Source organism: Pseudozyma flocculosa (genome assembly GCF_000417875.1).
Source record: "Pseudozyma flocculosa PF-1 unplaced genomic scaffold scaffold00026, whole genome shotgun sequence".
Taxonomy (NCBI): domain Eukaryota; kingdom Fungi; phylum Basidiomycota; class Ustilaginomycetes; order Ustilaginales; family Ustilaginaceae; genus Pseudozyma; species Pseudozyma flocculosa.
This window is the reverse complement of record NW_006920894.1, coordinates 11,821-25,904: the sequence shown is the minus strand read 5'-3', so window position 1 is coordinate 25,904 and position 14,084 is coordinate 11,821. Positions and strand designations below refer to the sequence as shown.

The 14,084-nt window shown below is 65.5% G+C and overlaps 6 protein-coding genes across 6 annotated transcripts in view; 3 read left to right on the top strand and 3 right to left on the bottom strand.

Moving 5' to 3' along the window:
• PFL1_06398 (uncharacterized protein) overlaps positions 1 to 509 on the bottom strand; it is a gene marked incomplete at both ends in the record, with an annotated part of 9,128 nt that extends 8,619 nt beyond the window's left edge. Inside the window, one exon of the mRNA XM_007883941.1 lies at positions 51 to 509. Coding sequence (XP_007882132.1) covers positions 51 to 509 — 459 coding nt within the window. The remainder of the gene's footprint in view (positions 1 to 50) is intronic.
• A 3,645-nt stretch (positions 510 to 4,154) lies between these two features.
• On the top strand, positions 4,155 to 7,121 carry PFL1_06397 (uncharacterized protein; the record flags this gene model as incomplete). The annotated part of the gene is made up of 11 exons (XM_007883940.1): positions 4,155 to 4,411; positions 4,536 to 4,657; positions 4,754 to 4,835; positions 4,925 to 5,019; positions 5,108 to 5,443; positions 5,564 to 5,649; positions 5,729 to 5,883; positions 5,975 to 6,093; positions 6,212 to 6,327; positions 6,429 to 6,749; positions 6,888 to 7,121. 11 exons carry the CDS (start codon positions 4,155 to 4,157, stop codon positions 7,119 to 7,121), a joined length of 1,923 nt encoding a protein of 640 aa, XP_007882131.1.
• Positions 7,122 to 7,439: 318 nt separating this feature from the next.
• Positions 7,440 to 9,185, bottom strand: PFL1_06396 (uncharacterized protein; the record flags this gene model as incomplete). The annotated part of the gene is made up of 2 exons (XM_007883939.1): positions 7,440 to 7,524; positions 7,753 to 9,185. 2 exons carry the CDS (start codon positions 9,183 to 9,185, stop codon positions 7,440 to 7,442), a joined length of 1,518 nt encoding a protein of 505 aa, XP_007882130.1.
• Positions 9,186 to 9,747: 562 nt separating this feature from the next.
• Positions 9,748 to 11,111, top strand: PFL1_06395 (uncharacterized protein; the record flags this gene model as incomplete). Its single annotated transcript, XM_007883938.1, has 2 exons — positions 9,748 to 9,957; positions 10,059 to 11,111. 2 exons carry the CDS (start codon positions 9,748 to 9,750, stop codon positions 11,109 to 11,111), a joined length of 1,263 nt encoding a protein of 420 aa, XP_007882129.1.
• Positions 11,112 to 11,909: 798 nt separating this feature from the next.
• Positions 11,910 to 13,611, top strand: PFL1_06394 (uncharacterized protein; the record flags this gene model as incomplete). Its single annotated transcript, XM_007883937.1, has 3 exons — positions 11,910 to 12,541; positions 12,681 to 12,918; positions 12,994 to 13,611. The coding sequence occupies 3 exons, from the start codon at positions 11,910 to 11,912 to the stop codon at positions 13,609 to 13,611; spliced, it is 1,488 nt and encodes a 495-aa protein (XP_007882128.1).
• A 306-nt stretch (positions 13,612 to 13,917) lies between these two features.
• Positions 13,918 to 14,084, bottom strand: part of PFL1_06393 (uncharacterized protein) — a gene marked incomplete at both ends in the record, with an annotated part of 1,262 nt that continues 1,095 nt past the window's right edge. The window contains one exon of the mRNA XM_007883936.1: positions 13,918 to 14,048. Coding sequence (XP_007882127.1) covers positions 13,918 to 14,048 — 131 coding nt within the window. The remainder of the gene's footprint in view (positions 14,049 to 14,084) is intronic.

The following is a 14,084-nucleotide window of genomic DNA, read 5'->3' as shown; positions in this document are numbered from 1 at the left end:
TCCATGTGGTTCTGCGAGTTCTGCCTGGGCAGGGGCGCCGTGGCCCCGACGATGCCGAGCTCCTGGGCCTGGGCGTAGATGGACGAGAGGCGAAGCTCGGCATCGTCGAGCTGCTCGCGGATGTGGACGTGCGAGGCGGGAAAGATGCCGACGTAGACCTGGGGCTCCTCGTCGACCGAAGCGCCCGCCGCCGAGGCAGCCGCGCCGGGGAGGGCCGAGTAGTCGCTGAGGCTGCTGGCGCTGGTGGCGCTGGTGGCGGTGCGCTGGGTCGAGACGACGTAGCCGCGGTACCAGCTGACGTTGGCGTGCCCGAGCTGCTCGAAGACGTAGACCTCGTCGCCGACCTCGAGGGCGATGAGGTCGTTTTGGAGCGCCTCGAGCGCGGCGGGTGCGAGGTGCTCAAACTGGGTCGAGGTGGGGTCAAGGGCGTCGATCTCCGGAACAAAGGGGTGGATGGAGAAGCCGTAGTGGATCTTGGGGAGGGGCTCCCATCTCTTGTAGGGGGCCATGATGGGCGTGGCGGGCCGTCGCCGGTGGGGTCAGACTGGCGCTGGCGGTGAGCCCGTCACCGGAGGCCGAGACTGGGCCTGATACTCGGATCGGACTGCCGCGGCCCGCGATGGGAATAGCACGACGATGCCCCTTGGTTGGCCCTAGCTGGGCTTGAGGTGCCTAGGGGCGCGACACGCAGTCCAGCGAGCTTGAAGGGAGCCTGAGTTGGCGAGGAGCAGGCCTGCTGCGAGGTCGACTGTGGACTCGGCGACGACGCCCGTTTGAACGAGCGACGCGGCTGCCAGAGAGATTGACCGGGGAGAGGCGAGCCGTCGTCAAGTGGGGCCGGACAGAGTGCGCTGTGGGTATGCTGAGGCGAGGCTTAAGAAGGGCAAGCAACGAGCGTGGGTGGCAGCAGCAGCGAGATTGCCTGACCAGTAGTGGGCACAAAGGCGACGAAGGTAGCGACAGTCGGCAGCGCCGGCAACGGGCCGTCCCGTGAAGCCGCACGACAAGAAACGAGGGTGATCAAGGGCGCCGCAGCCGGATAGAAGCCGAAGCGCTGATGATGGCGGCGAGGCGGCTTCGACAAGGGCCCTCGGCGGCACAGCCGAATCAGAGCGGGTGTGTGGGCGTAAGAGAGGGAGAGGCCGCCGACGAAATGTGCCGAGGGAGCCGTATAGAGGGCGGACGACGCCAGAGTAAGCGGGTGGACTGAATGGACGAGCAAGGGGCGAGGTGCTGCGGCACGACGGCCAAAGTCCGGAGTTGAAGTCGATATGGGTATGGTGGACCAGCAGGCGGCGGCGACAGCAGGAACAGCAGCGACAGCGACAGCGTTAGCAGCAAATGCCAAGAAGCTGCGAGAGCCGCACGTCGGGTGTCGGGGCGGTCCGAATGACGATCGACGAGCAAGCGAGCAAAGAGTAGGGAGGAAAGGATGGCGCAGCAGCAGGGCAGCGAGGGCGTAGTGAAGGATAGGATAGGGCAGGATAACGCAGGGTCGGGCAAGGTAGGCTAGGGCCAAAGGCAGCGAGCGAGGTGCGAAGGCAGCCAGCCGCCGCCTTCCACCCCCACCACGGCTTCCACGAGGAGGAGCGCCTGGCCTGGCCTGGCCTGCCCTGCATTTGGGCTGCTTGCCTGGCGCACGCGCCCACTTCTGGCCGTTCGAGCGAGCGGTCGCCGGCAGAAGCGGCCTGGCCTGGCCTGGCCTCGCCTCGCCTCGCCTCGCCGCATCTTTTTTGGCACGCACGCACGCACGCACGTCCGCCTGCCTCTGGCCCCCAGCATCCGAAGAAAATGGGCAGCGGCAAAGGCCGAGCCAGGCAGGCAGGCAGCCAGCCAGGCGGGCAAAGCCAGGTTGCTCGCAACCACAGGCGCAGCAAGACAGCGCCGCGGGGGCCACCGTGCGGCTCCTCCGTCGTTGCTTGCGTCTTCTACCTGCCTGCCACCACCCTCGACGCCTTCGTTCGCCACGGCCGCTACGACGCCTGCCTCGCCATCCCTGGCCCATCCTCGGATCCTCTTAAGGGTGACCGCGCACTGTCCCACGGCAGCCAAAAGGCGTCCTGCCCTGGTCGTCCCGGCCTCGTTGTGCGCGGCACCCGGCACTCCTAGATGGCCGGCCACAATGGCGCTGCCCTGACAGGTGCTGCCGACAGCTGAGCATCGGCCTACTGCGCTGCTCTTCCGCTATCCGTATACAGCAGCTCGGCGCCGTACGTCCAACATGTAACCACTTGGCCCAACAGCACGGTCTCGTACTCCAGGGAGCTCGCTGCTGGGCTGCGACCACGCAAGCGGGCTGATGGGCTTTACCTCTGACATGCAGCGCCTCGCGCCAAGCGCGGAGCCATCTCAGCAGCGGCTCTGATCGCTGTAGTTGGGGCTGCTCTGCCGGGCAAGGCCGATGGCGACCTCGCTCGCGGCCTTGGCCGGCCTTTGCCTGGTCGCGGCGTTCGTCGCCGCTGCGGCTCATCGCCTGGCCTCTTCTGCCTGCCCTGGCGACGTCCGGCACCGTCAGGATGAAGGCCCAGGCTCGCTCGTCTCGAGACGCACTCGCCCTTCGTTCAGCGGTGCAGGGATCTCCCTTCGTTCCGCCGCCTCGAGTGCTGCGGTCGCTGATCTCGGTCGTGGCGCCGCCCTTGAGGGCCTTCCCCCGTTGTCGATCTGCTCACAGGCCGTCGCTCGAGGTGTCCTGCGCAGCTTGAACAGTCTTCGAAGATCGGGGCACTAGACAGATCGACGTGCGCCCAAGGCCGGTTGCCGACTTTTGCAGGCCTGGCTGGCCTATGTTGCTGGCACGTGAACGCTTGCACTTGGCGTGTAGCCAGCCGTTGTCTCTGGCCGCCGGTCTCTTCTGCCGCGCGCGTGATCGTCCTTCGTTCTTCTCTTATCCGTGCTCTGCGCAGGAGAGGCCACCTTGTCGCCCCATTGTCGCCGGTCTGACCCGGGATCGTCGTCCCGCCAAAGGTTGAACCGTGGCGGCCGAGGTCCCCCCCGCGCGCGGCTTGTTGCGCCGTCGAGCTACCCCCCAAGGCCCATTTTCGGTGAGGCGGGCCTCGACTCAGACGAGACGGCAGGTCGGCCTTGCTGAGGTTGCTGAGGTTGATCGAGACGGAGCTGCTATCTTACATCTGATGTTCCCTCCTTGAGCATGCTCGAAGACCCCAGGTTGCTTGCATTTTGCAGTCAGCCCCGTGGATACGGGGCCGAGGTGCGAGCCGCCGACTGCGAAGTCATTGCCGCCGGTGGCGACGGTGGCGTATCAGGGGTCATGCGCAGCACGAGTTGCTGCACCTGCTCCTGCGCCAGCACCTGCTGCTGCGCCAGCACCTGCTCCTGCGGCGGCACCTGCAACTGCCCCTTGCCCCCCTGCCTTCACTGCTCAGGTAGGCAGATGCTCCGAAGCTGCCACTCGAGAATTGCACGCGGACCTGCGGTGCCGCCGCCGCTATCGTCGCGGCAGCAGTGGGCGGGTTGAGGTGGTGCTTGAGCCTGTTTCCTCTTTCCCGAGGGGCGCCGGGAGGCCAGGGGCTGGACAGCACCGCCCGCCTGGTTTGGCTCTGCCACGCGGCTACGGTCGCAGCGTCACGCACGGAGGCCACAGGCAACGCAGGCTGGGCCGTCAAGCAGCAGCAAGCTCGAGCTGCGGAACCCCTAGCCTGCGTCAAAGCCCCCTCGCCCCCGGCCCCGGGCCCCGCCCAAGATGCCGAGCGTCTTCGAGCGGGCAGCGCCGCCGGTCGGGACCACGGGCAGGCAGGCTACACAGCCGGTCACCCAGGCGGCCGGTACCAAGCAAGGGCTGGCCAAACCCCGCACAGGCCAAGTTCAGCGAGAAGCGGGCAGGCAGGCTGTCCCCAGCTTGTCGAGCTGCCTGCCACCGTCTAGCTGGCCGCATCGTTCGGCCTGTCGCGGGAGCAACGAGGCTAGGGCGGCAGGGGTGGCTTCGAGCCTATAAAGCAGAGGGCCGTCACTCACTCTCTGGGCAGCTCGACGCCGTCCCCCGAAGCCTGCCTCTTCTTCCCATCTCCCCATCATCCTCGCCTCGTCCCTCCAACCAAGCTGTCGGACTTCGTACACTCCTGTCCTTCTCAAGCTCACACGCGATCGCACCAGCCAGGCAGCATCGACGGATCTCGACCTCGCCTTTCGCTCTCGCCATGCGGGCGCTCCCCTTCGGTATCTTGTGGGACCCAGCCTGGGCCCCCGACGACTCGATGATGGCCGGTGCCGCCGCCGCATTCATCATCTTCGCTGCAGCCTCGCTGGCCTACGTCCTCTTCTTTGACCGACTCATCTGGCAGCCCCTCCGCCTCCGCGTCCGCGCATCCGTCGGCGAGTTCCCTCACGTCAACATGCTGGGCACCAAGAGGGCCGGGCCCAAGATCAAGGGCACCTGCGTCGTCGCTGGCGGGAGGTGAGCTCGTCTCTGCCTTACGGTCAGAGCAGCCTGTGCCGTCGCTCACCGTACTGACGCCTCGACTTTTCGATGCCGGTCCTTGCCTCGCTCCGTCATGCCGTGGTACTTTCTCGCCCGCCAGCCTCGCCGGCCTCTTGACCGCCCGGGTCGCCATGGATCACTTTGACAAGGTCGTCGTCGTCGAGCCCGACAGCCAGCTCGAGGAGCGCCGCGGTAGGGTCATCCAGTGGCCGCAGGCCCACTGTGAGTCGCCACGCAGCATGGCAGACACATGCGAACCGCGGCGTGTGAGCTGACGCTTCGGAGACGCTGATCCGCCACCTTCGCTTGGCCGCACAGACTTCGGGAACGCATTCTATCAGGCCGTCGCGGGTCTCTTCACCGACGCTTTTGACGAGGAGGCGGACAAGGAGGGCATCTTGTACGTCGATCGGGCTCGAATCCATTCTGGCCACTCGCGCCTAGCCGTCACTGATCGTACCTTTGGCTCTTTCCCGCTGCCAAGAACAGCCTCCACGATCCTGGCCTGGGACGCTTCGTGTTTGGTGATCGCAGCCTGCCGTCGGTTGAGACGGGCTGCCTCGTATTTGGCGCCCAGAGGATGGGTGAGTGTCGTCGAGCTTGGGGCAGCGGTTCTTGCGAGCCACCGCGCTTATGTCTCCGCGCTCCTTTTGGCGCCCTCCCACCCCGCAGCCATGGAGCGCTTCCTCCGACGCTGCTTTGACCGCACATGCTCGGGCCGCGACGACGTCGAGTTCGTCAAGGGGTCGGTGACGGGACTGGTACCGAGCCACGATGGCCAGCGGGTCGATGCAGTCAAGGTGCAAAAGGACGAAGGCGAGTCGTACATGCTCCCGGCCTCGTTCGTCATCGACTGCACCGGCCCGGCATCGTGCGGCGTCAAGTGGCTGACCGCGCCGCTGGAGGAGCCACTGCGATCGCCCGGCGTCGAGGGCGACGAGGAGCGTCGTCATGCGTGGACGGCCCCTCCTCGCTGGCGCTACCACCCGACGCTGACCTACTATTCGGGTAAGTGCCTCGAGCTGACCGCCCGCCCGCTCACCCGCCACGACCGCAACGCTGATGTCTGCCTCACGTTCGTCGCTGGTTTGCTCCTTCTCGTTCGCTCGCTCGCCCCATCGCCCTCAGCCCTGGTTCAGGTGGCTCCCGAAGATCTCGAGTCGCTGCCAAAGCCGCCGCACTGTCAGGACAAGGGCTGGGACGAGATTGGCATCGTGAGTGGCGAGTGGCTCGAGGCGAGCAACAGGCCGTCTCTGATGATGTCGTTCCCCCGTCGGCCCTTTATTCTCGCAGCTCCTGGCGCAAGTGCCGTCGCTGCTCGCCTCGGACCATCTACAGCTCGTCCTCCTCTTCCACGGCCAAAAGGGCCTGTTCACATTCTTGCATGGCGACAGGCAGGAGAAGCTGCGCCCGACCAAGGTTTCGGACTTTCGACGAGCCTCCGACGAGTGAGTGTATGGTCAGGGAGACGACTGAGGTGACGCCGTAGCGAACGACGGCTGATTGAGGTGATCCGGCTGACTCTCGTCCCGCACACAGGCTCGACTTCGGCGTCTTGGGCAGCCAGCCTCCCGCGTGGCAGGATGAGCTGATGGACGCACTCGAGCAGCTGGAAGAGCAGGGTAAGATTGAAATCGAGTACAAGGAGTACCGCAACAGTGAGTATGCGCGTCGTCGTCGTCGTCATCCTCGCGAAGCTGCTGGCGTGGGACCGCACGCACGCTCACACCCTCGAGCGAGCTGCTGCGGCGGCTGACGATCCCGATCGCTGCACAGCCGCGACGACCTACAATCGCTACGTCGAGGTCGCCGACAGCCTCCCGGCCAACTTTATCGCGCTGGGCGACTCGGTCTCGAACACCAACCCGCGCTTCGCCCAGGGAACCCGCAAGGTGGGTCGATCATTTGCCCCGAGTTGAGAAATCAAGAGTGCTCCCGCTGACTTGATAGCGCACGTCGCTGCCGTACGCTGCTTCCTGTGTGGCCCGGACAGATCATCACGGAGCTGGGCACCCTCAACGCGATGCTGCACGACCTCGACTGGGCCGCGCAGCCTCGGTCGCTTAAGGACGTCGCCGGCAGCAACAACGACGACGACGCAAAGGAGGCGCTGGTATCCCCCCCGGAGATCCCCGGCGACTTCTGCAGGCGCTACTTTGACGACGTCCACGGGCGCGACGTCAACGTGTGGCAGTTTTGCCAGGCCGAAGACTACGCTTCGGACACGACCCAGACCCTCGATGCCGGCGATTCGCGAAGGTCGGGCTGGTTCGAGAGGTGGTACAGGCTGGCCCTGGGCCGTGTGGCTGCCAAGGTAAGTGCCGCGTGCCTGACCGGTGACGGAGCGAATGCGCGAAGATGGGGGAGGGAATAGCTGACCCGGACCGGCCCCGTCGTTGCTCTGATTCAACCGCCGTCGCTTCGTAACCCGCCTCGCACCGCCCCCCGACAGGACAAGGCTGTGGCGCGCCTCGTCGTGGGCCTGCTCTCGTCGGACACGCGCATCTCGCCCATTGACCCGCTGCACCCGCTCCTGTTTCTCAGGACAATGTGGCACATGCCCGCCGTGGTGATGAGGTACAAGCTCGGTCTGCGCGTCAACGCGGGCGGCCGTGCTGCCCGTCGTCGTCGTCAGGATGGAGCTCCTCTCCTCTCTGGTGTCGACAAGTCGTCGTCGCTGAACTAGACCTCGCCATCGCATCGGCACCGAACCGGGCTAGGGTTCGGAGTTCGCCCCGTCAACCTCAATCTCGATCCTACTCGTCCCCTTATCAGAGATGCGAGCGTCGTCACACCTCGTTGCATCTCTACCTCGTCATCACCGCAGTGATCACCTTTCCGAGGTGCGAGAAGCATGACGGAATCCAACACATCCTTTCACTTTCGTCCATCTCTTTGACCACGGGCGTCGTCGTCCGCAGACAGACGGCCGACCGATCCTGTTGAGAAATCTCGATCCGTACAGAGAGGAGAGGTGGATGGAAGGCAGACGTGCTGATGGACCTTATCGAATCTCGAGGTGCATCTCGTCGACGAGACGCTGTACGACTTTGGCATGGAGCGCATTGACTTGTTCGTTTTCGAGTGACCTGCCGCGGCCACACCATTGCACACCAAAAGTCGAAGGTGGAAAAAAAAGGTGGTCAGTCCCCCCCCGCGCGCGCGGTCGTTCCATCCCACTCTTCTCTACCCATCTCGTTTCCATTTCGAATCGCCTCGAATTCCTCCGAAACGAAACGAAACGAAACGAGACGGGACGAGAACGTAAAGGGAAAGGGAAGGGAAGCAAAGACAATGGGGAGGCGACGGCAACTCACCGATCCATGGAACGGTAATTGATGCGGTAGCATAGACTGGCGCGGCCCGTCTTTGGATGGGTGAATTCGTCAATCTTGACCACGTCCTCGGCCAGATCGGCTACCGTATCGCGTACGATTTCGTAGAAATCATTCTCGTGGAACCGCGTACCCCCCGTGATCGTGGTTGCGGTCGACCCTTGAGAGCATGCCGAGGACGACGACGAGGGAAGCCAGAAGGAGACGTCCTTGTAGCACGGCGGGTACTTGCTGTACGGCTTGAAGGTCACCAGTTTCCGTCGCGGTGTCCTTGTCGGGGATTGGGCACCGCCAGCTGCAGAGACGCCCGTTTCGTCTTTGCCACCGCCACCGCCACCATCGATGGTATCCCTGAAGCCTTCCTGTCGCTTCCCCCGGTCCGACGCGGGGTCGACGATAAACTGGTCGAGGAAACGTCGATCCTGGCTCCAAAACAGTCGGATGTCCGGGATGCTGTACAGCACCATTGCGATCCGCTCCAGGCCCAAGCCAAATGCCCAGCCCATCTTCTTCTCGCCGCCGCCGCCGACCGCATTGACGCCGGCCTTTGTGAGTGTGTTTTCCATGACGACGCCGCAGCCGAGGATCTCGAGCCACTTGCCGCGGAACCACACCTCGACCTCAAACGAGGGCGACGTGAATGGGAACGTGGCTGCGATCCAGCGCACACGCAGCGGATCCCCGCCGCCGCCGCCGTTGGACGAAGAGGGCTCCTGTGCGTGCCTCTCGCCAAAGAGGTCGAGGACGAGGCCGTTGAGGGTGGCCTTTAGGTGTCGGCACGCCAGCTGGGCGGATCGCGCGTCGTGGGTGGGCTGGAAGCCGCCTGCCTCGTCGAGGTCGACGGTGTCCTCGATCTCGAGGTTGGCACGTGCCAGCCTGGCTTCCATCTCCTGGCACTCGAGCTCGACCTGGCCTCCCGGTGCGTAGGCCGAGGTGGGGAAGATGGCTGCGCCCTCCATCTGGTGGAAGATGGGGTAGTGGGAGGCGTCGATCTCGTCGCGGCGGTAGACGTCGGCGGTGAGGAGCCAGCGGTCGTGTCGGTTGCGGAAGGTCTCGACCTCGTGTGCCGAGGTGTGGGTGCGGAGGCAGGTGGTGCGGTTGAGGTAGTAGGTGTCGGTGGGGCTGCGGCCCGGGTGGTCGACGGGGAAGCCGAGCTCCTCAAAGTTGAGATGGGTGGATACGACGGGCGAGGGCGCGCGGATGGGCGTGTAGGCCGCGCCGAGCTGCTCCTCGATCTGGGCGCGGAGGAGGCAGAGCGGGTGGTGCGGCTGGTAGGGTAGCGTGGGCGAGGGGGCGAGGCGCGAGAGGATGCTCGAAGGCAGGTTTGTGTAGTCGTCCGAGGCGTACGTCTGCCCGAGGACGGAGAGGGACGAGGGGCGCTGCCCTTGTTGCGACCGGGTCAGCGAGGTAGACATGAGGCGATGCGGGGCGAGCCAAGGGCGATGAGAGAGCGGGGTGGCCGCCGTGGTTGGGCGGTGCTGGCTGGCCGAGGCGGGGCAGCATGGTGGGCGGTGGCCGAGGGCGGTGGCGGCATAGCGGCGAGCGGGTCGCGCTGCGAGTGCGCCCAGGGCGCTGGCTGCGGCACGGGACGATGATGGCGATGGTGCGAGGATGAGCTTCATGGGAAGGCGAGGCGAGGCGAGGTGAAGGTGGTGGTGGTCGATGGCAAAGGCGGCTGACGAGAAGAAGACTCGGCCGCCTGCCCCGAGTTGGCCGTATCCCGAACCCGCCCTCCCTTTGGGCCTGCTTTTTCTTTGCCCGCATTTTTGGGCGCCAATTCTTCGTAGCCTGCACAGGCCATGGCACCAAAAATTGCCAGGGAAAGGCAAGGGTCCGCCCGTGGCCAGCCAAGGTCGCTAGGCACCAAAAGCGAGGCACCCACCCACGCATGCACCACCACCACCACCACCTTCTACCACCACGCTCCCTCCTACCCCTGTGACGCTCCCCCAGCTCATCGTCATCATCTCGCCCGCCATGGACATCTACGACAAGGCACTCACACAGCAGACGACCCAGCTGCAGCACAGCGACGACCAGGACCGCTCCCACGACGACGACCACGCAGACGATGCCGCCGCCAGCGTCGCTGCCTCGGCCTCGGCACCCGCCACCCAGCAGGCCCAGCAGGAAATCTCCAACCTCGTCACGGGCATATCCTCGTGGTGGTCCGGCGTGACACAAAAGGTGGGCCGCAGAGATATCACTCGTTCCTCGTCACACACAGGCCTCTCTCTGACACGGCCCTGATCTTGCCCCCGCCTCTGGGCCCCCCTCCCCCCTCGCAGGCAAAGCAGCACGTCGACTCCCAGGGCGGGCTGCTCAACATGGCAAAGTCCGAGTACTCTCGCCTCGAGGCGCAGCTCAGCGACGCGCAGGCAAAGGCGAGAAACGATGCCCTCGCCGCATCTCAGCCCCCCACCTCGGACATCGACCTCGCAGCAGCAGCAGCAGCAGCAGCCGCCCCCTCCGCCGACCTAGCGACGCCAACGTCGACCTCGTCGCCCGATGCAAAGGGAAAGCAGAGGCAGCTCGACGACCAGTCGCAGGATGCGGGTGCAGCTTTGTTCACCACCACCACCACGACGGCCACCGACGACGCCGCCCTGGCCCACCCGCTCGAGGCGGCGACGTCGTTTTTCAGCCGCATCACGACGCAGCTCACGTCGGACCCGCGCGTGGCAGCGCTGCAGAAAAACATCCTGGCTTCGCTGCCCACCGCGCAGCAGCAGGAGCGAGAGCAAGGCGAGGCGGCAGGAGGGCGAGGAGACGACGTGGCGACCGCGCAGACTACGCTGTCGAGCCTGTCGCGCACGATCCAGTCGCACCTGCCGCACCTGGACCTCAAGCAGTCGCAGCAGATTGCGTCGCGCTACCTCGAGGCGAGCGAGAGCTTTGCAAAGGATCTCGGCAAAGACATGCGCCAGCTGGCGGGGGAGCTGGTGCGCATCGTGCCGCCCGAGGAAGATGGCGCAGAGGGCCATCGACAGGAGGTGATCGAGGAGAGTCACGCCGCGCCGCCGCCGCCGCCGCAGCAGCAGCCGCAGCCGGCGGCGGCGCAGGGGGCAAAGGGTGCCAGGGAGAGCGACGAGGACGAGGACGGGTTTGTGTGGGACGAAGAGGACCAGGTGGCGGGCGACGAGGCCAAGCCGGCGGGCGAGTCAGCGGCTTCGGCTGCTACTACTGCTGCTGCTGCTGAAACGCCGGCAAAGGATGCCTCAAAGGCCAAGGGGGCGTCAGCGGCGGCGACAGCGACGGCGACGCCAGCAGCGACTACACCGGCCAAGAAGGAGAGCGGCGGCGGCGGCGGCGAGAGCGACGAAGATTCGGATTGGGAGTGAACGGGGAGACACGTCTCGTCTCAGTCACGGAAGCGACTGTAATGGTGCAAGGCCCTTGGACCGACGGGACCATGCGTGGTGGTCTGACGTCGTCGGGCACCTGCTGGCGTGGTCTGTGTGTGCGAGGCGGTGCCAGGCAGTGCGGCAGACAGGAAAGAGGGCCGAAGGAGTGGAGCAGAGTAGTGGCGGCCACTGGCAGCATCGGCCTGGACCGGAAGTGTTATCGGGACCGCGGGCCGAGGCCGAGGGCGAGGGCCAGCGAGGCAGACAGGCAGGCAGGCAGGCAGGCAGGCAGGCACCAATTCGGATCTGCTACCAGTCGAGCTCCGCACCGGTACCCGCGTGGGCCGTGCATGGCCAGGCAGGCATGACAGGCGGCGCGGCGCGTGTCAGTTTGGAAGAAGCCAGCCAGCCAGCCAGCCCAGCGGGCCTGCCTACCGTTGGAATTTCCAGGGAGCTCTATTTCACCCCCACCTACCTCTCCCTCTCTCTCTTTGCTATCGGACCTCTTCCGCTCCAAACCTCTAGCAGCAAAGGTGCTGCTAGCCCGGGCCGCTCCTGCTGGCTCTGCTTGTTTCAAATCGGATCACCCCTAGCGGCCTTTCCCTCCGTCCGTCAGGCAGTCGGTCAGTCGCGCCACGCAGGACAAGCGGCCGTGCCGTCGAGGAGCCAGCCTCCGACGTCAGAGGCCCCACTTCCAACCCCCCCTCTCTCTCCTCCCTTTCCTCTAACCCCCAACACCGACACCGACACCGACACTACCACCACGCCACCATACGGGCCGCGACAAGGACCACGATGTCGACCACGACGACGACAGCAACCACACTAGCACTACCGCACATCCTCTTCATCCTCTACCTCGTCCTCCCTCCGCTCAACGACGCAGTCGAGCGCAGTACGGCCACACGGTGGACCTACACCTCGATCCTCCTCGCCCTCCATGCCCTCGGACTCGTCATTCTCTACCACCTCTCCCCCGCCGCTGCCGCCTCCGCTTCAGCATCAACCTCCCCTGGACTGTACGATGGGCAGAGGGGCGAGCCAGGATGGCCAGAGAAGCGCGCGCTCCTCAACATCGCCATCTTCGCCGTGGCCAACCAGAACGTCGTCACCGTCTTCCGCATCCTCCGCCACGTCGCCCGCCTCGGTGGTCCGCGGGCCAGTCCGTGCTCCGTGGGCATGCCGGCTTGGAAGCGCATCACCACCCCGACCACCGGCAACGAGCGGGAGAGGCAAGAGGAGGTACCGAAACGGTTTGGACTCGAGAGGATACGCTGGGCGGCCGACGGGTGGATGTCGCTGCGCGGCGTCGGATGGAAGTGGGGCTGCGCCCATCGTCGCTCCTGGCCCACTTGGCCAGATGCCGTCGTGCGAGGCGGACGTTCCAAGTGGATAGGCTACAACCTCGTCCGCCTCGCTCGCAACCTGTAAGTCTCCCCCCGCCTCCCCGCAGCGTCGACTGTCGATCCCTCTTCGTTCCATCACCCTCCCTCCTCTCGCTCCCTCGCTGACACGAACGAGGCTCTTCCCCCATTCCACCAACGCCACCCTTGCCACGCGGGACAGTCTGATCCTCGACCTGCTCAACACCCTCTCCCAGACCCGCGCGTCGCTCCACACGTCCTGCATCCGCTGCCAGCCGCTGCCGGCCCTGGTACTCGATACCTTCCTCGCGGGCGCCCAGGGCGTATTCGCACTAACCACGTCCTACCTCGTCCTCAGCCTCGTCTGCGTCACCCTCGGCCTCGGCACCCCGCAAGACTGGAGACCCCTCTTTGGTGCTCCGCGCCACGCTCCCCTCTCCGTCCTTTATCCTCATCCTCCTCATCCTCATCCTAATACTCATCCTCATCCTCACCCTCATCCTCATTCGGGGCAGAAGGGAGGAAGGCGAGGCGCAGACTGGACCCACTTTCTCGGCGACCTCGAACGCTTCTGGGCCCGCTTCTGGCACGGCCTTTTCCGCGATTCCTTTGTCGGTCTACCCCGCGGCCTCGTTGACCTCGTCGTAGTCGGCCCGCCTTGCGCAACCGCAATCGGCACCGTCAATGGCCGTGCACCATCGTCTGCTCCGAAAGAAGACGACGACGATGACGACAAGACACGGCCACGGGCACGGGCACCACGACAAAGAAGCCACGGCGAGACGCTCCTCACGTCCCTGCTAGCCTTTACGCTTTCGGCGCTACTGCACAGCCTACCCAACTACATCATGCTGCACCGTCTTCCGCTCGGCAGCGCCGCCTTTTTCCTGGTGCAGCCACTCGGCATCGCCCTGGAGCGGCTGGCGCTCAAGCCCCTCGGCCTGGTGCGCAGCGACGCGTGGAGCGGCATCGCCTGGGTCCTACTCTGGTTTGCGGCGACGGGCGCGCTCCTCATGGACGAGTACGTCGAGGCTGGATTCTGGTACATCGACATGGTACCCCACAGCCTTGTTCGGCCGCTCCTCGAGACGGTGACGGGGTACAGATTTACGAAGAGGGACGATTGGATGTAGACTCGATTTCGCTGTTGGGTGTCGGTCGGTCGGTCAGTCGGTCGGTCGGTCGGGCTGTTGTTAATGCAACGGGATGCGATACGATGCGGTGCGGTGCGGTGAAGGGCTCGGAGGATGGGTATCGATGTGCTCGGATCGTCGTCGTCGTGGGCTGCGGGGTGCGTGTTTGCGTCACAAACGCTCTTGAGGATTGACGGGGCGACAAACCCAGCCTGGACCTCCGCTCGCGGGCATCGACGACGCCGCCCGCCCGAGCAAACAGCCTGCACAGCGACGACGATGGCCCGCACGCCGGCGCCGGCGCCATCACTGCACCGAGGCCGACGCCGACGCCGACGCCGACGCCGGCAAGAGGCCCAGTAGCCTCTCGTCCTCGATGGTCCGCCTGCGCGCCTCGTACGCCTCGTCGCCGAGCACGCTCCTCCGCACCGCCTCGACTTCTTGCCGACGGACGCGGAGCATCCTCTCCCTCT